Below are 23,297 nucleotides of genomic sequence, written 5' to 3'. Positions count from 1 at the left end.
ATGCAATTGCCCCACCAATTTTATCCAGGCCCACCCAATTTTATCCAGGCCCACCCATAATTGAATTTCTGCCTACGCCCCTGCTCTGTCGCTCGGATGCCCAGCGATATTTCTCCCGGGCGAATCAACGCTCAGTCGCTCGTTTGCATTGACTTTGTATGTAAACTCGATGCCAGCGAAAAACTTTAATAGGTCGGTGTGAACCTTAACACAAAAACAAAAGCGTCATCAGTGCTCACTGCTCAAGTCCAAGTCGACTCACAAGTCCTGACAATGTGTACAGGACTCGGACTTGAGGCGAGTCGGACTCGGACTCGACTTTAACACTACCTTCAGGTTGACTATTTACTTAAATAATTTTACAGTTTTGAACATACAATTATTATTGAATTTATTCACATAATTTAACTTAGAAAGATGAACAACATTTCATCTTTTTGCCAACTAGTACGTTCCTTGAAGACATCACTAGGGTGGCTGTACAGTACAGTAATAAGGATTTTGAATGTTTTGATGAATCAAAACAACCACAATCCAAGTCAGAAACACAACAACATCTGCTGTGAGCCTGTTAGAATTCAAAATACTTAATACCAACCCTTAAAACTTTAACCTGGATCCCTCTCCTCACATTAATTATTATCTGACGACTCACCCAGTGTTCTCCGCAGTGTTTTTGTCCGTCTTAGGCGTTGTTTTGAGATCAATAGTGTGCAAGCCAGTCCTAGAACGGACCTCCGTGGGGGCCACGTAGCAGCGTGCTTTTCATCCATGTAAATAGACAGTTTTATTCCCGTTTCGACCCATATCGTCAGAATCTGATCCCTAAGGAACCATCAGACTGCTAATTCTCCCCCGGGCTCTTTTCAGCAGTAGTTACAGGCATCCCTTTTCCGCCTGTCGGGTCAGTGAGACCAAATCTCGTCAAGTCAGTCCACAGGCCAGCGGCAGGAAAGTCTCGCGGGACTTGAGGAGAGTTGGTCTCACTGACCCGACAGGCGGAAATGGGATGCCTGTAACTACCGCTGATGTCTGATGGTTCCTTAGGGATGAGATTATGACGATATGGGTCGAAAACGGGAATAAAACTGTCTATTTACATGGATGAAAAGCACGCTGCTAAGTGGCCCCCACGGAGCTCCGTTCTATGGCTGGCTTGCACACTATTGATCTCAAAACAACACCTAAGACGGACAAAAATGCTGCGGAGAACACTGGGTGAGTCGTCAGATAATAATTAATGTGAGGAGAGGGATCCAGGTTAAAAAAAAACAAAATTCTCCTTTAATTACCTAGTACTGTACTGTACTGTACTGTACTGTAGCCTACTGTACTGCCGCCATAGTGATGTTCAAGTAATCTGATTACTTTTTCAGCCCTGCACTGGTCATTAAGCAGTGCCCCAGTTGGTGAAAAGGTGAAATGTTGTTCATCTTTCTAGAAAATAGGTAAATGTGCGACTTGAAAGCAGTGTCCTGTCTGTTTTTTAGGTGAAATGAACTAGAGTCATATGATTAAATGTTTCATGTCTTCTTTAAGAATCATTTCTAGATTAACCCATGTCAGTGTATTTGATGTCAAGGATGTATTTATCAATGGAATACACATTGTTTGTGACATAATCTATCCTGTGGTGAAAGCTTGTTGTGATGAATCAGCCCAGTGTGTTTGTGTCAAGGTGTTGGCTCCACTATGAATCAGTGTGAGGAGAGAGAGGAGAGGCTCTCTCTGTCTGAGGAACATGACAGCCGGACCAAGGCTAAGAGGTAAGATGATGATCTCTAACTGTTCACGACTGTTCTCCATCTCACAGCTCAGCAGTGACATCATTACAGCTCAGCAGTGACATCATTAACCCTTCATTATATAGTGAAAGCTCTGTCTCTGTTGTGTTGAAGCCCAGTCCAGCAGGAGAGAGCAGAATCTCCTGTACCCAACTGTGTGTCCATGAAGAGTGACTGGTCTATGGGTCATCCTATTCATTTCAAAGATGGACAGGAGTCTACTGAGCAAAGGTAAGAACTGAAAACATGAGTTTGTTATTATTCAATTCTAAGTCTAAGTCATGATAGTCTGTTGACATGAGCCCTATTCACACGGGACTAGTATTACCTGGAGACCTCATGTGATATAAAAATTACCCCCCGACGTCTGTGTCACACGGGATAAGCGAAGTCTGTGTTTTACTCGAATTTACTGACATCCCCGTGGAGTTGCAGCCTCCAGCTGGCTGGATACAGTAAGCAGCAGAACCATTTGGACTTCCGATCAGAATCTTTCAAAATAAACGCTTTTGTACAAACTTGATAAAATACAAAACTGATGTCTCACACATTGTACATATCCTTGAAAAAGGTTATATTGCATTTAGTTACATATCCTTTTGATATTGTAGTGCTAAAGAATTCTTGCACTAAAACTACATCATAGGCTTGCTCCTATCACTCAGAATTAAACAGGCCAATTTAAAAAATTGTGTTTCAAGAAATAACACACTGTGTCTACTTTGTATTTGTTCTGCTGGTCTCTTTTTATTCAAACATTAAACTTGAGGTTCCTCTTATTGTTCTTATGTTTCGTTGTGACGTTGCATAAGGATTCGGGACTACAGCAATGGTGGGAAGTATGGAGTCTGTTTTTGTTATTCTGTTCATAGTAGCTATCATTTATTTTTTAGAAGTTGCACATTATGACCTATGTAGCTACCATGATGACCCACTACTTGCTAAAAACTCACTGGGTGCAGGGCAAGCAAAGAGTTCAGTAAATCGAGAAAAAGCCAGCACTCCAAATGTCCTTTCACAGGTTTGAATGGTTCCTCAAACCGGGCAGCAGCAGAACGTTTCATTCAAAGGCCTTCCTCACGCTGAGGAAGGCCTTTGAATGAAACGCTAATGGCTAATGGGTCCTCAAACGCCCGGTTGCGAATAGGGCTTCAGTTTCTTCTTTCAAAACCTTGCATGAAATAATCAGTGCACCATCAGAGCATGGTCTAAGGATTTCTTTATTAATTTACATTTTTCAGACAAAAAATATGTTATTTGCATTAAAACATGTGACATTGTATTCTTATTTTTAGCAGTTACTGTATTTATCCAGAAGGGGTTTACTTTACATCCATGTTCTTTTGCAGCATTGATCTGCCTCACATCCACACAGTTACAGATATTCATACCAGAGCTGCTCAGTACAACCACAGTCTTCTGCTGTTGGTCACTGAGCAGCTACCAGAACAAGTAGAGAGGGAGCAGCAGTGACATCATTACAGCTCAGCAGTGACATCATTAGGCTACAGCTCAGCAGTGACATCATTATAGTTCAGCAGTGACATCATTACGGCTCAGCAGTGACATTACTAGTAGGAGTAGTCTCTCCCCAGACTCAAATATTACGTTGAATCGCTGCACTCCGAGAGATCTGCAGCATGCACTAACATATCAGCGTAAGAACTCTCATGGGTCTGGCATTGAGACTAGTTCAGGAGTGACATCATTACAGCTCAGCAGTGACATCATTACAGCTCAGCATCATTACAGCTCAGCAGTGACATCATTATAGTTCAGCAGTGACATCATTACAGCTCAGCATCATTACAGCTCAGCAGTGACATCATTACAGCTCAGCAGTGACATCATTACAGTTCAGCAGTGACATCATTACAGCTCAGCAGTGACATCATTACAGTTCAGCAGTGACATCATTAGGCTACAGCTCAGCACGTCAGCAGTGAGTGACATCATTATAGTTCAGCAGTGACATCATTACAGCTCAGCACTGACATCATTACAGCTCAGCAGTGACATCTTAGGCTACAGCTCAGCAGTGACATCATTATAGTTCAGCAGTGACATCATTACAGCTCAGCACAGTGACATCATTACAGCTCAGCAGTGACATCATTAACCCTTCATTATCCAGAGTCAAAGCTCTGTCTCTGTTGTGTTGAAGCCCAGTCCAGCAGGAGAGAGCAGAATCACCTGTACCCAGCTGTGTGTCCATGAAGACCCAGCAAACATTTTCACGTATAACGACCAACTTCGGCACGTCAAACCATTACATCTTAGTCAGGGTCTAATTATATATCTGGAATGGAAATCTTAGCGACGTCGATGACGTTTCCTACACGGCCGCTGCACGTAGATCGTCTCCTTCCCCGTCGAAATATGCCACTCCCAGGCTATATTCAGAGAATAAAAAGACAACCTGGTGCAGGACTTGATCCCAGGGCGCTGGCTTCAGAGTCCTTTCTCTTAAACACTAGGCTATTGATTTGTTCAAGTTACTCACTGCATTTTGTCATATACAGTATACTGTCGTTAATGGAGATTTTCTATTGCGGACTTAAGTTTCAAAATGAAGGTTCCTACTGGAACTTGCATTGCGAGGCTGCCTCGCTAACTCAGTTTCATGATTCCAACCAGCGATGAGACAGGTATTATTTTAGATCATGTATGATAATGTAAGACTTTATGTTGACTGTGCGTGCATCTACTCTGTACGGCTTATACTGTCCTCAATGTTGAAGGTTCATACTAGAACGTGCATTGTGAGAGCAATGCTCTCTTTTTCAGGAGCGCCCTGTTCACATTCACACACAAAAGCTGACCAGTATAACCACAGTCTGATCTGCTGGCCACTGAACAGCTCCACTGGAGCGGTTCGGGTTAAGGGTCTTGCTCAAGGGCACCTCAGTGGTGGTATAGGGAGGGGAGCTGCTTTTTCACTTTCCCCACCTCGATTATTAAACCAACCCAGATAATGTAACCAGCGTAAGTTAACCATTTATTTAGCAGACAGCACCATACAGCACAACATCCCAGAACACACTGCGTTCAGTTATGGCAAGACTAATGGGACAAAACACCACAGGATTCAGGAAGCTTGTGATAAATACAATAAGAGACACATGCTATGGGCACTTATATGACATAAACATGTTTTCATATTTAAAACAATGGGTGTTCAATAATAGTCGTCATTGCACGTGGAGTGCACATCACACTGTGACTATCTGATCACACAACAAATAAATTGTCAATCAAATGTCGTTCAAAGCAATATAAGATCAATATTTCTTGTTTTGCAAGATCTAGACGCTACTTTGGGGAAACTTGGAGACGTCACCTTGTGGGCGGCAGCGGCATGACTTTCTGGGTGGATTTCAAGCCAAAATTTGCTTGTCTGTTCACGCCGCAGTCTATACAATGTGACCAGTCTATGGATCTTCCTACTCAGTTCAAAGATGGACAGCAGTCTACTGAGCAAAGGTAAGAACTGAACATTTGAATGCTGCTGGTCGTTTGTTTAATTCTGTATATATTTGACATTTAAAGCTGATACACAATTGTGTTGAGGTAATTCCGCAAAGTTCAGTTAAAAATATGGCAATCTAATGTCATGATTATTGGAAAACACCTTTTATCATCAACTCAGATCAACTCCATATCATCAGATCTCATCAGCCCACCATGGTATGGGGAAAGGAACCATTGTTTGAATTATATCGAATATGTTGCATGGTGTAGCATGTAATGCATAGTCTGTTAAGATACTGTAAACCAGCTAGATACTCTGTGACACAGAAAGGCAGACAAGCTAGAATTAGCAGGGATCTTGTCACCCTGGTTTCAGATAAACTTGTCTGTCTAGCTAGCCAGCTAGACAATATTACTGTAATACCACAAGCTAAAGGCAGCATATGCCAATGGAAGGCTGGGTAGCATTAGCTAACGTCATCCAGGCTATGTAACGTTATGCTATTATAAAGTTATGAGACGCCGATTCAGACGTTACAATAATATGACACAATATGAGCCAGTTAGCCTAGCTAGAGAGAGTAATTTCAGACCACCAGATATCACCATATTTCATTTCAATAAATATAAAGCATTCCGTATTCGTTGATTTGAAGCAGACTGCTGGTCGGTTGTTTCTCCGTAGTCATGTCCTCTGGTCCAATCTTCGGTTCGTAGTTCGTGTTCACTCGACATCAACAATATATAATATATATATATATATATATATATATATATATATATATATAATATTATATCACATCTGATCATTTTATCCAACCTGCCTCTGACTAACTAACTAACTAACATATTTACATGATAATATACAACAAGGCTATCTTTGTTGGCAATGTTTATTGACAAAAACATTAAAACAAGGAAATATAACAATATTCTCCGGTCACTGGCAGATACTAGCTACAAATGGTTCAAAGCAAATGTCAGCATTTGGCTTGTGTGTTATTACAATATCCTATGTTGAAACAACTGATCATCATCAGTAACATGTAGCTTAGCATTAAAATCTCAGGAGAGCAGAATATTATAGAGTTAATTTTCACAAATCCTTTGATCCTCTGTTGTGTGTCCCCATCACTGGTGCTGGACGGCCACACCTTGAAGAAACGAATGACACTGTTAATCACTGTATAACTGTATTAATCACTGTATGTAACGGGTTCGGTTCAAAAAAAGAGTTAGGCTCGTGTCTAGACGAACCGGACCGCGACAAACCACAACAGAACGAACCAAGCACAAGTAAAGGTTGTCAACTAGAAAGTCTCTAAGACATCTTTTAGCCTAGGCTACTACAGGATTTATTCATATGCCAATCCAGGCGATTACTATATTACTATATTAATTACTATATATTACTATATAAACCCTAACGGCACTATATAGCCTACAGCATATACTGTAGGTACAGCCTACATACAGCCTAAAAACAGCTTAAAAAGTTTGTTAAATTGCGATGTTTTGCCTTAAAGGAGAATTTCGGTTTTTTACACCACGGTCCTCATTTCCAGTTTAGAATATGATGTTTTACTCACCGAAATAGTTTCGCGTCATTCGGATGCCCAGGGAAGATTTTGAGCTCCGAGTACACTCTTCAAACAGGCTAGAACCGCTAGAACAGGAGCCCACGGGGCATTCTGCACGGCAGTGCACGCGCTCTCTAAATGACACTTTTTCTGTCAGATCACGGTTCATTATGGTTGTAAATATAATTATTTAGGTAACAGCTAGAAGCTAGGCTAACAACAACACCGGAGTCAGCGTTGATCTGACCCGGATGGGGTTACAGTGCGTATCGTCCCCCTTCTGTGGTTTCTCTGAAGAAGTGGTTTCACAGAGGGGGGAGATGGGCCTTGTAAAAAACCGAAATTCTCCTTTAATTAATAAATATGAATGGCACCAAATAATACATATATATATATATATATATACTTATTATATTTCTCCTTGATGCATAAAAAAAAAATTCAAATACAAATACAAATTTCCCGGGATTCCCGGGAAAGAGGGCTTCATTTCCCGTTTCCCAGTATGGCGCATTTTCGGGAAAAATATTAAACCCTAATCCAGACGAGTTTAACCCCCTTGTTCCCCCTCATTGATTGATACAGTTGATCTAACGTTATGAGTATATGCTCATAAGTATATGAGTATATGCGTATATGAGTATATGCTATTTTTCTCTCAATGTTTAACGTTGTATAACGTTAACCTCTCAGGCCAGAGGAGGCACCACTTCAGCGACCAGGATATTGCATCTTTTGGTGAGGGGTTCCTATATGAAGAAAACCCCCAGGGGGCACGGGGAGAACATGCAGACGGGCACGCACTCCTTCAGCGCAGCATCCCATTGGGAATCAAACCCAGGACCTTCTAGCTGTGAGGCGACAGCGCTTACCACTGTGCCACCGTGCCCCCCTAAGATAGAAAGATGTCAAGCGGCAGGCTGGTGATGCGAGGTCTGGAGGAAATAATACTCTCTGGTCTTTTCTTTGAGCTAAAAGTCCCCCAGCAACAGCTAGTATAGACTACAGTATGCACTGTGAGAGCAATGGAGCAAGGCTAGCAATAGCAACTATTGTTAGCAAGTTAGCAAGCGTAAGCGGGGACAAGAAGATGGCTGTCGTGGCTGTGAGGGAATTTTTCAGAGAGCAATTCGGACACTCCCCCTACTCCCGTCCATGCTCAGCCCCCTTCCTGTATTTGATCCAGATTTGAACAGATATCCCACAATGCTCTAGGTAAATCCATCCATCCAATCAAACGGAATCAAACAATATCAGGAAGTGGACTTCATTTTGCCATGTCAAACCCAATGGGCTCAGTTCCTCCAGATTATTATATACAGTCAATGATAAGAAGGCCAAAATAGAGGCCCTAATTATAGACATTATACAGTATAAACATTAAAATGTACAATCTATTAGAGAGGAGTCCCTGCATACAGTAGTAAAGGGCCAGCTACCAGAACACTCTGGGGATTGAGATCTTTGCTCAAGGTCTAATTAATGGTAGTTGTACAGGGTGGAGAAAGAGTTACATATTCACTCTAACTTTCAACATTGGTACTGGGATTCAAACTGGCAACCTGCTGGTCAAACCCTGCTTCTCTAACATGTTTACTGCCACCAGCTTGTTTTATCAATCCTTAGCAGGATCCAGCAGGAGAGAGCAGACTCTCCTGTACCCAGCTGTGTGTCCATGAAGAGTGACCGGTCTATGGATCATCCTGGTGAGTTCAAAGATGGACAGCAGTCTACTGAGCAAAGGTAAGAAGTGAAAACAGATGAGTTTGTTATTATTTGATTCTACTGAATAGAGGAAAGAAGTCATGATACTCTGTTGATTTATTTTCTCCTCTCAAAACATCACATCCAATAATCAGAGCAGCATTGGACTTCATATTTAGGGATAGGGATGGCACGATACCACTTTTTCCATATCCGATCCGATATCCGATACCACAATCTTGAGTATCTGCCGATACCGATATCAATCCGATCCAATCTTTTTCCCTCGCTTATACAACTAAGCTGTTAATAATAAATTTACCAATGCACTTGCTTAACCCAGCCATAAACAGCATGTTCAATCTGTGGAACAATATTTATTCCTTAAATGAAAGGCTATAGCCCAGAACATATACTCTAATGCACTAATGCTTGCTGCTTCGTTTTAAGCCTTCACACGCACGCATGCACGCACACACACACACACACACACACACACACACACACACACACACACACACACACACACACACACACACACACACACACAGACACACCAGTGGTGTAGTCTACCTTTTTTCAGAGGGTATACTGTGACTCTGACCCCCCCCCCCCCCCCCTGTGTAGGCGCCCTGTGTACACAGCCTCATTGACTAAAAAGGACGCCTATTTAAAAGCGTGGGTAAAGGCAAGGCTTGGGTGCTGTGTGTGAACGTAGGGTAACACACAGAGCGCACAGGGTGAATTTTATGAATGGAAATTGAAAACGATACGTATCATAGCGCATTTCCCAGTGCGCCAACGCAAATCTGAGTCATTTTGCAGTGTGTATACTGCGTATACCTGCGTATCACGTAGACAACACCACTGAGACACACACACACACCCACACACATGTCCTTGTTGTAACTGTCCCTGGTCTCCCCTACTTTCGTGTTGCGGGAAACAAGGGGCAGAGCGCAGTTCATGGATCATGGTGTTTGTAAACACGGGCACATGGCCTAATCTAGTTTTATTTGGTGTTTTCAAGGAAGATTTTGACTTTTGGGATGAATTATAATAAGGACTAACAGGAGGAGAGAACAACTAACTTTATCGTTGCTGAGTTGGGTGAGTGTTTATTAGCGTTAATCTGCCGATCCGTTATGCAGAAAGTGCGTAGATTTGACTTCACTTGTGGGAATGGTAACGTAGGCTATTGTGATAGCATACTGTGCTGCGCGGAATTGACGCGGCTGGCGGTGTGTTTTGTGGCTCACCGGTGCTGCATCTGATCTCCTCAATCTCTCTGTAACGTTGCTGTCAGGTTTGTGTGTGATACAGTGACCATTGTATCAGGCAGGCAGTCTGCGCCGCGCTGTTGAAGTTTCCATTGCTTAAAACACTCACATTGTATTAAATTGCACGCAGCCTTTTTCTTCCTTGATCAACACAGCTGTGGTGACAACAACACAGTGCAATCTCACTCTGTTCACATTCACATGCACGATGCTGCGGTTGTTCATCTGCATCCGTGACGGCGCATTGCTCAAAGTTTAGTGAAGCATTTAGTGATAGTTTAGGCTATGGATCGGATCGGATTCTTTTTCCCACCAAATATCCGATCCAGTGATTTGGGCCAGGTCGGCTCCGATACCGATACTGAGTATCGGATCGGACCATCCCTAGTTAGGGATGGGGATTGTAAATTTTTATTGATATTGATACCATTTCTGAGTCTGCTTATCGATACCACTATCTATACTTTTCTATTATTTGGTGGAAAGACGAGACCACAATAAATTTAATTAAACAGAACTGGTGCTTTGATTGCTTAACACATTCACTGCCAGCCGTTTTTCAATACTGTAGTTAGCTTCTGCCAGAGGTTTTTTTTGAGGATTCTGGCTCATCTTTCAAGAGCCGAGGATTCGTTTCTGTTAGGATTTTGTGAACACACAATATCTCAAAAGAACTAATAGAATGTGTGCTTTCTCTGTCTAAAAGAGTTAGTTTGTAGAGTTAGTACTTATGTAAGCATTAGCAGTTGAATACAGCATGGTTTCAGCGTCTGAAAATTTATTCTGAGATAAACGGCTTTTTGTGAAATTCGATAGAACAGTCACTTTAACCATTCATTTTTGGCATCAGTAAGACGTCAGACATCTAAACAATAGTTTTGAACAATAATTTCCTCCATAACAGCAGGAAACACCCCTCTCCTTCAAACTCCTCCCTCCGTGTGTGTTCTTCTTGGCTGCAGCGGGCGTGCCACAAGCTCGTCTCCGCTGCTGCTGTAACCTCGCGTCACCAGGCTCACTGCTTTGCTGCTGCTGTGCCTGTCTGCTGGCGGCCGCTGTGCAAGTCTGGATGGGCTCGCCCGTCCCCTGGGGTTCTGAGAGCCTTGATGAAGCTTCCGCGACTCCGGTCCCACTTATGCTGCGTGTCTCAAAGTGCGCTCCACCCGCAATCCACCACGCAAATTTGCAAAACCCCACCGCCAGCTCCCAAGCGCGAAAGCGTCTTCGCCAATCCACTTTCATGAGAATGGCTTCCTCACACTGCTTTTTGCTTGCCTTCCTCTAGAATGGAGAGCACTGTCGCCACTTAGTGGGTCGGTGGAATGGGTTGTACACGTCCGGCGGCTCCAATATTTTTATAGGAGACGTGGGGGGCATTGATCCACGTAGCACCGTCAAATTTTTTTTTTTTTTTTTTGACGTCTCAACTCGTCATTGGCAGTCAACCGCTGGATCTTTTTTGACGAGTCAACTCGCCATTGGCAGTGAACGTGTTAACTGTGAGTCTGTGACTGTTTGATTTCTTAACAGAATGATTAGCCTCACCTTCAATAAACACTGCTGAGGCTGGGCATTTATTTGAAAAGGCAAATAGCAAAATACAGAAATAGCATAGCAGCAGCAACACTTTTTTCCAACAATAAAGAAAATCAATGTTGTTGACATACAGAGCCTTTAATGGTTGTATTTTAATTTAAATATTTGCTTTGATTAAAAACAAATCTTGGCATTAGTAGTTTTAATTACAACAAGCTGTTAGGAAGTTTTTTTTTTTTTTTTCTTTCCCTGATTTTGTTTATCCCATTTTTATCCCCCATTAGTGCTAATCTTTTTATTTATTTATCCTGGTTGCTGCTCCACCCTCTGTCGATCTGGGGAGAGCCGAAACTGGCTCCATCCTTCCTCCGAGACATGGGCAGTTGCCAGGCAGCCGCTTCTTTTCACCTGACAGGGGAAGCTTCACCGGTAGGACATAGCACGTGGGAGGATTACGCTATTCCAACGAGTTCCCCTCCCTCTGAACAGGCCAGAGGAGGTACGACTTCAGCGACCAGGATATTGCATCTTTTGGTGATGGGTTCCTATATGAAGAAAACCCCCAGGGGGCACGGGGAGAACATGCGGACGGGCATGCACGCCTTCAGCGCAGCGTCCCATTGGGAATCGAACCCAGGACCTTCTAGCTGTGAGGCGACAGCGCTTACCACTGCGCCACCGTGCCCCCCTAAGATAGGAAGATGTCAAGCGGCAGGCTGGTGATGCGAGGTCTGGAGGAAATAATACTCTCTGGCCTTTTCTTTGAGCTAAAAGTTACCCAGCAACAGCATAGACTACTGTATGCACTGTGAGAGCAATGGAGCAAGGCTAGCAATAGCAACTAACGTTAGCAAGTTAGCAAGTGTAAGCGGGGACAAGAAGATGGTTGTCGTGGCTGTGAGGACATTTTTCAGAGAGCAATTCGGACACTCCCCCTACTCCCGTCCATGCTCAGCCCCCTTCCTGTATTTGATCCAGATTTGAACAGATATCCCACAATGCTCTAGGTAAATCCATCCATCCAATCAAACGGAATCAAACAATATCAGGAAGTGGACTTCATTTTGCCATGTCAAACCCAATGGGCTCAGTTCCTCCAGATTATTATATACAGTCAATGATAAGAAGGCCAAAATAGAGGCCCTAATTATAGACATTATACAGTATAAACATTAAAATGTAGTACAATATATTAGAGAGGAGTCCCTGCATACAGTAGGGCCAGCTACCAGAACACTCTGGGGATTGAGATCTTTGCTCAAGGTCTAATTAATGGTAGTTGTACAGGGAGGAGAAAGAGTTACATATTCACTCTAACTTTCAACATTGGTACTGGGATTCAAACTGGCAACCTGCTGGTCAAAACCCTGCTTCTCTAACATGTTTACTGCCACCAGCTTGTTTTATCAATCCTTAGCAGGATCCAGCAGGAGAGAGCAGACTCTCCTGTACCCAGCTGTGTGTCCATGAAGAGTGACCGGTCTATGGATCATCCTGGTGAGTTCAAAGATGGACAGCAGTCTACTGAGCAAAGGTAAGAAGTGAAAACAGATGAGTTTGTTATTATTTGATTCTACTGAATAGAGGAAATAAGTCATGATATTCTGTTGATTTATTTTCTCCTCTCAAAACATCACATCCAATAATCAGAGCAGCATTGGACTTCATATTTAGGGATAGTGATGGCACGATACCACTTTTTCCATATCCTGATCCGATATCCGATACCACAATCTTGAGTATCTGCCGATACCGATATCAATCCGATCCGATCTTTTTCCCTCGCTTATACAACTAAGCTGTTAATAATAAATTTACCAATGTACTTGCTTAACCCAGCCATCTAAACAGCATGTTCAATCTGTGGAACAATATTTATTCCTTAAATGAAAGGCTATAGCCCAGAAGCTTCTTTTTAAAGAGCATGGTGCAGGTTAGAGAGTTGTATTTTAATTTAAATATTTGCTTTGATTAAAAACAAATCTTGGCATTAGTAGTTTTAATTACAACAAGCTGTTAAGGGACTGTTGGTTATTTATGAGAGGGGGGGGTATGGTGCAGGGGCGACTTTGTTTTCGTTTTTTTCCTTCACCCTCCCCAGATCTATAAATATTTTTCCATGTCCCTCCCTGAGTGACTGGAGATAAATGCATGACCCTCCCTCCACCATAAATAACCACACTTTATCATATTCACACCAAAGGTAGTATTGAAGAAAATATGACCTTTTCCGATGATTTGGCTACGTTTGATAGCGCCCTATGACATCGGGGGAGAGAGGGGGCGGGGGCATATAACGTTTAGTAGGCTACCCAGCCCAATAACTGCCTCATCTCCTAGCTATAAAGCCTAGAGTAGCCTAGCCAGGGCCGGCGCGTGCCATTCTGCCGCTCTAGGCGAGAACAAATTATGCCGCCCCCAATTGGCAACACCATACCAGCATCAAAGTATGCATGATGCAATATGCAGGCATTTTGCACATCCATATAGCCTACCTACAAAAATAATGTGCCACAGGTCTGCACAGTTCTGCATAATAACTCCAATAACCACAGCAGTCATGATACAGCACAGATATTTTCCAAATAATCACATTTTTCAGACCCTCAAACTATGCAAATCTCTCTTATCTACCACTTTCTCATGTGCATAAAACACGGAATGTGCGCACGGCGGCGCAACCACAGTAATATAAGACTCACAATGTATTTAGCCTATAGCCTATATCATCAGCAGATTCACAACTTAACAAAGGCGAGTTGTTGTTACGAGCTGTTGGCAAATAAAGCTTGTTTACCTTTCAGAAGTGGACACCAGCGGGGGCTGCGTCAGCAAAGGTCTTTAAATAAATCCAATCATCCTCTATTAGGATTCTCTCTGCCAGTTCATTTTATATGGAGATTGTTGCCAGTCCATTAAGTCTGTCTTGTTTCATTGTAGGCTACTACTGCAGAGGTAGTTTCAACTTTGAGAAACTTCAGATATTGTATCTTGGAATTTTGGTCTCTCCAATGAATGGGCAGGCAAAGTGCGCACTGCGCACCGCACAGGGAAACAGATTGTTTTGGAACCCAGAAACAACGTTAGAAATATCGCGCTAATTTACTGATTACACTAATACTGGTACACACATATGAGCACATGGCCTAGGCTACCTTAACCCGAAGTTAATGATGTAAATTAGTCTACTTGTAGGCTATGTCCCTTTTCCTCATTCAAGCGGGATGGAGAAGACATGATGACCCGCCCTCCTCTGCCTCTGATTGGCTAGTAGTAGTGCTTGTTTAGGCATGAGGAGTGATGATTGGTTGGGTTAGGGTAAGAATATCAGGGTAGGCCAATCAGAGGCATAGTAGGGCGGGCGGTTCGTGCCGCGGACAGCGGCGAGAGAATGGATCTAGCGGGGAAGAGCATGAGAGGCAGAGCGCTGGAGAATATTTGGAGAGCTGCAAGTGAAGGCGCACAATTTGCTGCCCCTTCAAGTGCCGCCCTAGGCGGTCGCCTAGGTCGCCTATATGTTCGAACCGGCCCTGAGCCTAGCCAACTGCATATGTGTCAACAATTCCAGCTCTGAAACAATATAAAGCGATGATAAACGTTTTCAGTCAATGCACCAAGCAAACAGCAGGATCGAGTGAGGGCCTGGACACAGTGCATAGGAGCAGCGGTTTACGTGAAAGGAAGGAATGGGAGATACCAAGTCCAGTCACCATACAGGTAAACCATAGATATAAATAGGGGAGTAAACACGAATTTTGGAACGAAAAAACGCATTTAAAATATATACAAAATACAAAAAATGAATGTTGTATAGCCCTCCCTAAAGCCAAAATAAAAAACACAAGTCCCTCCCCAGTACTCAAAAAAATATTTGATATCCCTCCCCCTTTCTGCACCATACCCCCCCTCTCATAAATAACGAACAGTCCCTAAGAAGTTTTTTTTTCCCTGATTTTGTTTATCCCATTCTTATCCCCCATTAGTGCTAATTTTGTATTTATTTATCCTGGTTGCTGCTCCACCCTCTGTCGATCTGGGGAGAGCCGAAACTGACTCCATCCTTCCTCCGAGACATGGGCAGTAGCCAGCTGCTTCTTTTCACCTGACAGGGGAAGCTTCACTGGTAGGACATAGCACGTGGGAGGATCACGCTATTCCAACGAGTTCCCCTCCCTCCGAACAGGTGCCCCTAATGACCAGAGGAGGCACCACCACTTCAGTGACCAGGATATTGCATGTTTTTTGGTGACGGGTTCCTATATGAAGGAAACCCCCAGGGGGCACGGGGAGAACATGCAAACTCCACACAGAAAGGCCCTTTTGACGACTCCACCCGGGCGGTGGGGCACTCGAGGGCATGCGGACGGGCACGCACTCCTTCAGCACTCACAGCGTCCCAGGTGGGAATCGAACCCAGGACCTTCTAGCTGTGAGGCGACAGCTCTACCGCTGAGCCACCGTGTCCCCACAAGCTGTTAGGAAGCTAAACAGGTCAAAATTCCCTCTCTAATATCAATTGCTATATTGCTGTGAAAACACGTTTATCATGCATTGCAAACTGTATTTTAGCTAAAAACTACAGTTTGCATAACATTTATTTACATTATTTAACGTTATTTACCTTCACCAACGCTCGTTTTTACTCAACTAGGCATCTCGCTCAATAACTAGCCAGTGCCACGCCCACTACGTTGGCTCGCTAGCTCAGCCGATACGCGGCCTCGCCTGACCTGCACCTCGCCGAGCTGGCCCTGCAGCTCTGTCATACTCATGTCATGTGTCAGATCGAGAGCAGGACACACAATGACACAACAAGCAACAGATCACATTGGATTATTATCAATTGGATTATTATTAATGTCAACAATATTATGCTACACAGTTCTGGTGCGTGCAGCGTGCACCATGCATAGCCTACCTTCAGTGGAGGATGATTGAGCGCATTTAACAGTGTTCCGACTTGATGAAGACAGTGAAGGTAGCCTACTGCATTTTGGTTTTATCTGATGAACAACGCTGATGTTTGATCATTGGTGTGTTTCCCCCTTACAAGAAATCACATTATCAGTTATATGGCATTTCACTGCAGGCTTATCTTTGGCTTTTGTGAAATGTAGGCAAGCCTTTGACCACAAGGGGGGCGTGCCACAACACACGCGATTCAATCCTTAATCGAATTCAAACTTTTATTAGACAAACGATAGACGCAGCAGCGCCAGAGTGACAGTCAGAGTGCTTGCACTGGAGACAGAGAAGGAGAGAGAGATGCAGAGGAGCGTGGAGAAAAGGACGCACAGCCGCTAGTATGGATAAGAGTATCGATAAGCTCGGACCTTATTGATTTCCGGGTTTTGAGAAATTTGGAACCGGTTCCTTTTCATAGTGTGTGTGTGTGTGTGTGTGTGTGTGTGTGTGTGTGTGTGTGTGTGTGTGTGTGTGTGTGTGTGTGTGTGTGTGATATGTTATTTGATCCCATAGACACTCAACAATTGAGCCAATATAGCCTGATATTGCTGTTTGATATACAGTACGTACTTCAGGCTATAGCTAAATACATAAAAAAAGTCTGTCTGAGCCTCCCCTGAAACTGTTTGGAGCCCCACCCCACCCTTCACCCCGGGGAGGCCGGCCTCCAACTTTGAAAACCTCCAAACTAATTCCGGCAGATCATGTGTTCTCCAGAGTTCACCAGGAGAGGTCAGAGGTTCCCAGTGGTCAGCCTGTCCAGGAGCTTCAAACAGACAAGGACTCCATATTTATGGTGTGTAAATACACAACAACACATTTTATTTTCCATTTGACTGCAGCTACAAATTAAATATAAAACAACCAGTCTGGTCTTAACAGTTTTCAAGCTGCACTCTTTAGACGAGAGGGGTTTGAGTCTATGCCAGATGGATCTGATGTTATTATAATTTTTGTCAGAGAGTTGAATTCAAATATTATTCTGTTCCAGCTGCTTGAGGAGAACATCATCACTTTTGTGAAGAAGGAGCTGAAGATATTCCAGAGGGTTCTGAGTTTAGATTACTCAGAATGCTTAGAGAGTCACAGGGAGGATGAGGAGGAGGTGGACGGCGAGGAGGAAGAGCAGAGGAGGAGCAGCACAGAGGCTTTTCTAAACATCACAGTGCACTTCCTGAGGAGAATGAAGCAGGAGGAGCTGGCTGACTCTCTGCACAGCAGTAAGAGGCTTTAACAACTTATTCACTAGCAAGGACCACACAAACAACCAGGAACGTTTGACCATTTATTTGAATGGAGAATGGGATCCATCTCGGCGGATCATCAGTGGTTTGGGGAGGTTCGGCGGGGTCCGGCCTACTTCCGGTCTCCGGGGAGTCCAGCAGTCGAGCGGCTTCGACAGACCCCTTACTTCTAGTTACCTATACAGGAAGACAGAATGAGGAGGAGACAGAGAAATGGAGGAGAGAGAACACAAGAGGGTGGGGGGGGGAGGGCCGCAGACGCGAGAGCCAAGAGGAGACAACGGGCCAGGTGGGGTTATATAGGAGGTTAGGTTCACCTGGGGAGGCGTGGCTGTGAAGGCCTGGTTGATCGCGTGGTCCTGCTCCCGAAACCCGCTTAATAAGCTTCCAAACATGATGGAGAGGGAAAGTGGTGGGAAAATAGGAGATATAGACCCCTTATACAGCTGTCAACATAGGAGCTGCGCGCGCAGCAAGGAGTCAAAAAGCCGGGAGCCCGGCAATGACAGACACAGAGCTGTGTAAAAGCCGCCGCTGTCAGGACTGCTCTGCGCCCATCTGCAACACACATTGTTAGATTTTAGTTTTAAAATGCAGTTCTCGGCTTACTACAACAGCTTATCGCCTAGTGATAAGCAATGTTATGCATCGAAATTAACGTTGGTTAATGGGATACGTCTTACAGACCCATACGCATTGGCACCGTGTCAATGGATAAAAGACAAGAAGAAATGGCCAAGCCTAGAGTGGCCAGCAATACATAGCGTAGATAGTTATTCTGTAACTTGCAAAGATATATTGTTATGTTGATAATGCACACAACTCAATAATGACAATATCTAACGTTACTTGGTTGTTAACTAACCGAGCGATGTGGCTCTTAGCAGCCTACAGCTACAGGCAGCTTACCTGATATGAAATGAGCACTGCAAAGTCGGGCATTTTTTATGTCCTCGTACTTCCCAGGGCTGCATGGACTCTGTCCTTCTACCTCCGTCATGCGCATCTGACGCTGCGTGATGTCAGTGTGACGTAGTCGTATAAGGGGTCTATAGAGTATAGGTAAATATAGACATTTATCAAGAAAGATGGATACCAGATTGGAAAGTAATATGCACAATCCTCATGAATCATCAGCTAAAATCCTTGATTTACTCATGCTGGTGTATAATGCTGAATACATGGTTTATTTAAAAACAAATGGCACCACCACATGTGCCTTTCACATGAGGCTGCACAGTCAGGTTTACACTTCTCATATTTACAGCACATCCACTGATTGACGTAATTTGTTCTTTCAGAAACTATTACTGCAGTCTGCCAACGTCACAAATCCACTCTGAAGAGGAAGTTTCAGTGTCTGTTTGAGGGGATTGCTAAAGCAGGAAACCCAACACTTCTGAATGAAATCTTCACAGAGCATTACCTTACAGAGGGAGGGAGTGGAGAGGTCAATGATGAACATGAGATCAGACAGATTGAAGCAGCATCCAGAAAACCAGTGAGACCAGAAACAACAATCAAAAGTGAAGACATCTTTAAACCCTTACCTGGAAGAGATATACCAACCAGAACATTGATGACAAAGGGAGTGGCTGGCATTGGGAAAACAGTCTTAACACAGAAGTTCACTCTGGACTGGGCTGAAGACAAAACTAACCAGAATATACAGTTCACATTTCCTTTCACTTTCCGAGAGCTGAATCTGCTGAAAGGGAAAAAGTACAGCTTGGTGGAACTTATTCATCACTTCTTTCCTGAGACCAAAGAAGCAGGACTCTCCAGGTTTGACAAGTTCCAGGTTGTGATCATCTTTGACGGTCTGGATGAGTGTCGACTTCCACTGGACTTCCAAAACAACGAGATCCTGACTGATGTTACAGAGTCGACCTCAGTGGATGTGCTGCTGACAAACCTCATCAAGGGGAAACTGCTTCCCGCTGCTCGCATCTGGATGACCACACGACCTGCAGCAGCCAATCTGATCCCTCCTGAGTGCATTGACGTGGTGACAGAGGTGAGAGGCTTCACTGACCCACAAAAGGAGGAGTATTTCAGAAAGAGATTCAGAGATGAGGCGCAGGCCAGCAGAATCATCTCCCACATCAAGACTTCACGAAGCCTCCACATCATGTGCCACATCCCAGTCTTCTGCTGGATCACTGCTACAGTTCTGGAGCATGTGTTGAACACCAGAGAGAGAGAACTGCCCAACACCCTGACTGAGATGTACATCCACTTCCTGGTGGTTCAGTCCAAACAGGGGAACATCAAGTATCATGGGAGAGCTGAGACAGATCCACTCTGGAATACAGAGAGCAGGGAGATGATTCTGTCTCTGGGAAAGCTGGCCTTTGAGCAGCTGGAGAAAGGCCACCTGATCTTCTATGAAGCCGACCTGACAGAGTGTGGCATTGACATCACAGCAGCCTCAGTCTACTCAGGAGTGTTCACAAAGATCTTTAAAAAGGAGCATGGGCTGAACGAGGACACTGTGTTCTGCTTTGTCCATCTGAGCATTCAGGAGTTTCTGGCTGCAGTTTATGTCTTTCTGTCATTCATCAAAACTGGTGTCAATCTACTGTCAGAAACTCAATCAACATCCTCGTGGTCAACACTATCAAGAGACAAATCTAAACTAACACTCCTCTATCGGAGTGCTGTGGACAACGCCTTACAGAGTCCAAATGGACACCTGGACTTGTTCCTCCGCTTCCTCCTGGGCCTTTCACTGTCAACCAATCAGACTCTTCTACGAGGCCTGCTGACCCAGACAGGAAGTGGCTCAGAGACCAATCAGGAAACAGTCGAGTACATCAAGAAGAAGATCAAAGAGAATCCGTCCCCAGAGAGAAGCATCAATCTGTTCCACTGTCTGAATGAGCTGAATGACCATTCTCTAGTGGGAGAGATCCAACAGTATCTGAGATCAGGAAGTCTCTCCACAGCAGAACTCTCCCCTGTTCAGTGGTCAGCTCTGGTCTTCATCTTACTGTCATCAGAAGAAAAGCTTGATGTGTTTGACCTGAAGAAATACTCTGCTTCAGAGGAGGCTCTTCTGAGGCTGTTACCAGTGGTCAAAGCCTCCAACAAAGCTCTGTAGGTGCTTGCATACCTGGATGTGTTCAATATATTCAATTGAATATTCATACACAAGAGAAAATATATATATTTTCAAAATTGTTCATAACTAATCCTTCCTCAGGCTAAGTGGCTGTAAGCTGTCAGAGAGAAGCTGTGAAGCTCTGGCCTCAGTTCTCAGCTCCCAGTCTTCTAGCCTGAGAGAGCTGGACCTGAGGAACAGCAACTTGCAAGATCTAGGAATGAAGCTGCTCGCTGCAGGACTGGAGAGTCCACACTGCAGACTGGAGACTCTCAGGTCAGTATCCCTCAACCTGTCCAACAGATGACCATTTACAGCCTGCTTTACATACAGATTAAACACACCTTGATTTAAAAATGAGAATTTGTTTGTCTGGTTTTATTAGGCTACATAATTCTCGACCATACAGGTCTGTGGTGTAACATTAGATGACTTTAGGTAGGAGAAAGGGTATGGGAGAAAATAAAAAGCAAATGTTGATCTTTTCCAACCATTAGGCTACGTTTAATTGCACTGCAATAGCCCGTCGGGGAGTGAGAGAGAGAGAGAGAGAGAGAGCGACATGGGGCATATTGTCGGCCTATAATGTTACTATACCCAGCTCAACTTAACTGCCTCATCTCCTAGTAGCCTAATAGCCAGTAACCTAGGCCTAGCTACTGCAAAAGTTAACTGCTGAAAATTCGATGTCTGGTTTTGTCACGAGTAGCCTACAGCTGAAGTCCCTCTCGCCATCAAGCAGACAGTGATGGAAGCATGTGTCTTCATGTGCACCAAGGGGAAAATGATGGACTAAATTGGTGGGATTCAAAGTATATATATTAATAGAAACGAATAAAAAATTGCTGATTCATAAAATGTGTGCTGGTGGAATGAAATTCAACTTCAAATAGAGCTGCATCACTAAGCACTAAGGCTCTCAGAATGCTGCATAATTACGCATGCAGTAGCCTCGCAGCGGAGATGCAGGAGAGAGAGCCGAAAAGGGATAAGCACAGTATGAAAGCTGAAAAACATTTATGTCAGTAACACCTACATACCGTTCCTAGTATTTGAGCCGCGGCAGCATTAATTGCACACTTTTTTATAATGTCTCTAATAACGGTTTGTTTTGGTCGGACTGAGTCCGTCTGGGGCTGAGTGTACTTATGTGACAATGGCGGGCGAGTTGAGCTCGGTCTGCGTCTCAAGCGGGTTGGGTTGGGTCGGATTAGATTTTTTAGGACTATTGGAGTGGGATTTGTTGCTAAGATTATAGTAATTTACTGCCACCTAGTGTTTATTCACCAACTCATTTACTGCCACCTATAGGTCATTGTTTATTCACAAACTCATTTACTGCCACCTAGTGGTTATTGTTCACAAAGTAGCTCAGCATTAGAAGGAAGTGATGTAACGGGAAGTGACTCTCGCTCAATGAGTTAGAAATGCAAAGTGAAATGTTGCAGTCTACATGCAATCTTCTTCCATCTTTGTCTTGAAATGTCCCAAAATGGCACAATCTTTTTACTGTACTGCCCTTGTGAAAATATTGATAAGAAAAGTGTTATTCAAAGCCTCTTCTAAATATATGTAGGTGCTTGCATAACTGGATCTATTCAATATATTAAATTGAATATTCATACACAAGAGAAAAAATATATATTTTCAAAATTGTTCATAACTAATCCTTCCTCAGGCTAAATGGCTGTACGCTGTCAGAGAGAAGCTGTGAAGATCTGGCCTCAGTTCTCAGCTCCCAGTCCTCTAGTCTGAGAGTAGTGGACTTGAGTAACAACGACTTGCAAGATCCAGGATTGAAGCTGCTCGCTGCAGGACTGGAGAGTCCACACTGCAGACTGGAGACTCTCAGGTCAGTATCCCTCAACCTGTCCAACAGATGACCATTTACATCTTGCTTTACATACAGATTACTCTCAGCAAACACATGTGGAAGTCTCTGTGCATGTAATTTGTGTGTAACATTTAGCACTCGCTAGCCTCTGTGAATCACTGTCCATGAGGACATTTCATTCTTTCCTCTTCATGCTGCCTCAGTTGTTGAAACCTAAAATACCACAAAAAAAAAGACTTGTAATAATTCTGTCACAAAGTAAGTGGAGAACTCTCAAACTGGAGCAAATGCAGGCAGTTAAAGTTTTGCTAGAATTTGACTGCATTATTACAACTAATTTCTCAGTAGATTACTACAGTTTTGTACGATTGCTGGCATCCTTTCATCCATGCTGTTAGCACAACATCTGTCTGTGTGGCTATACCATTATATCACAATCAGAATCAGCTTTACTGGCCAAAACAATGAATGAGTTTGACTCCGGTTTTAGTTGCTCTCAATGTACTCACACAAACAAAACAGGTATGCACACTCTAAAACAAACAAGGACAGGGGTACATTTAAACATTTACATTATATATGTATAAATAAGCCACACAGGATTGTAAACAAAGACTGATACTGTACATATATTTTTTCAGATATTGCACATACATACCGTTTAATGTAAACAAGAATTTGAATCGCACATAGGTTACGCAAAAACCACGCCCTGTGCCCGCCTACACAGCAGTCAAGCGCCGGGATTGGCCAGGAGCAAGTCTTTTGTCTTCTTTTGACAGCTGGAATCTCCCAC

The 23,297-nt window shown here is 43.6% G+C and overlaps 1 protein-coding gene across 1 annotated transcript in view; it reads left to right on the top strand.

Annotated features, from left to right (window-relative positions):
- Nucleotides 1–1,990: 1,990 nt before the first annotated feature.
- Nucleotides 1,991–23,297, top strand: part of LOC310800627 (protein NLRC3-like) — a gene marked incomplete at both ends in the record, with an annotated part of 42,008 nt that continues 20,701 nt past the window's right edge. Inside the window, 3 exons of the mRNA XM_083663257.1 lie at nt 1,991–2,015; nt 18,866–20,663; nt 20,770–20,943. Of these exons, the coding sequence (XP_083519383.1) occupies nt 1,991–2,015; nt 18,866–20,663; nt 20,770–20,943 (1,997 nt within the window). The remainder of the gene's footprint in view (nt 2,016–18,865; nt 20,664–20,769; nt 20,944–23,297) is intronic.

This window comes from Poromitra crassiceps (assembly GCF_964638095.1).
Source record: "Poromitra crassiceps genome assembly, chromosome: 30".
NCBI classification, from domain to species: domain Eukaryota; kingdom Metazoa; phylum Chordata; class Actinopteri; order Beryciformes; family Melamphaidae; genus Poromitra; species Poromitra crassiceps.
The sequence above is the reverse complement of the archived record's forward strand: the minus strand, read 5'-3'. Positions and strand labels throughout refer to the sequence as shown.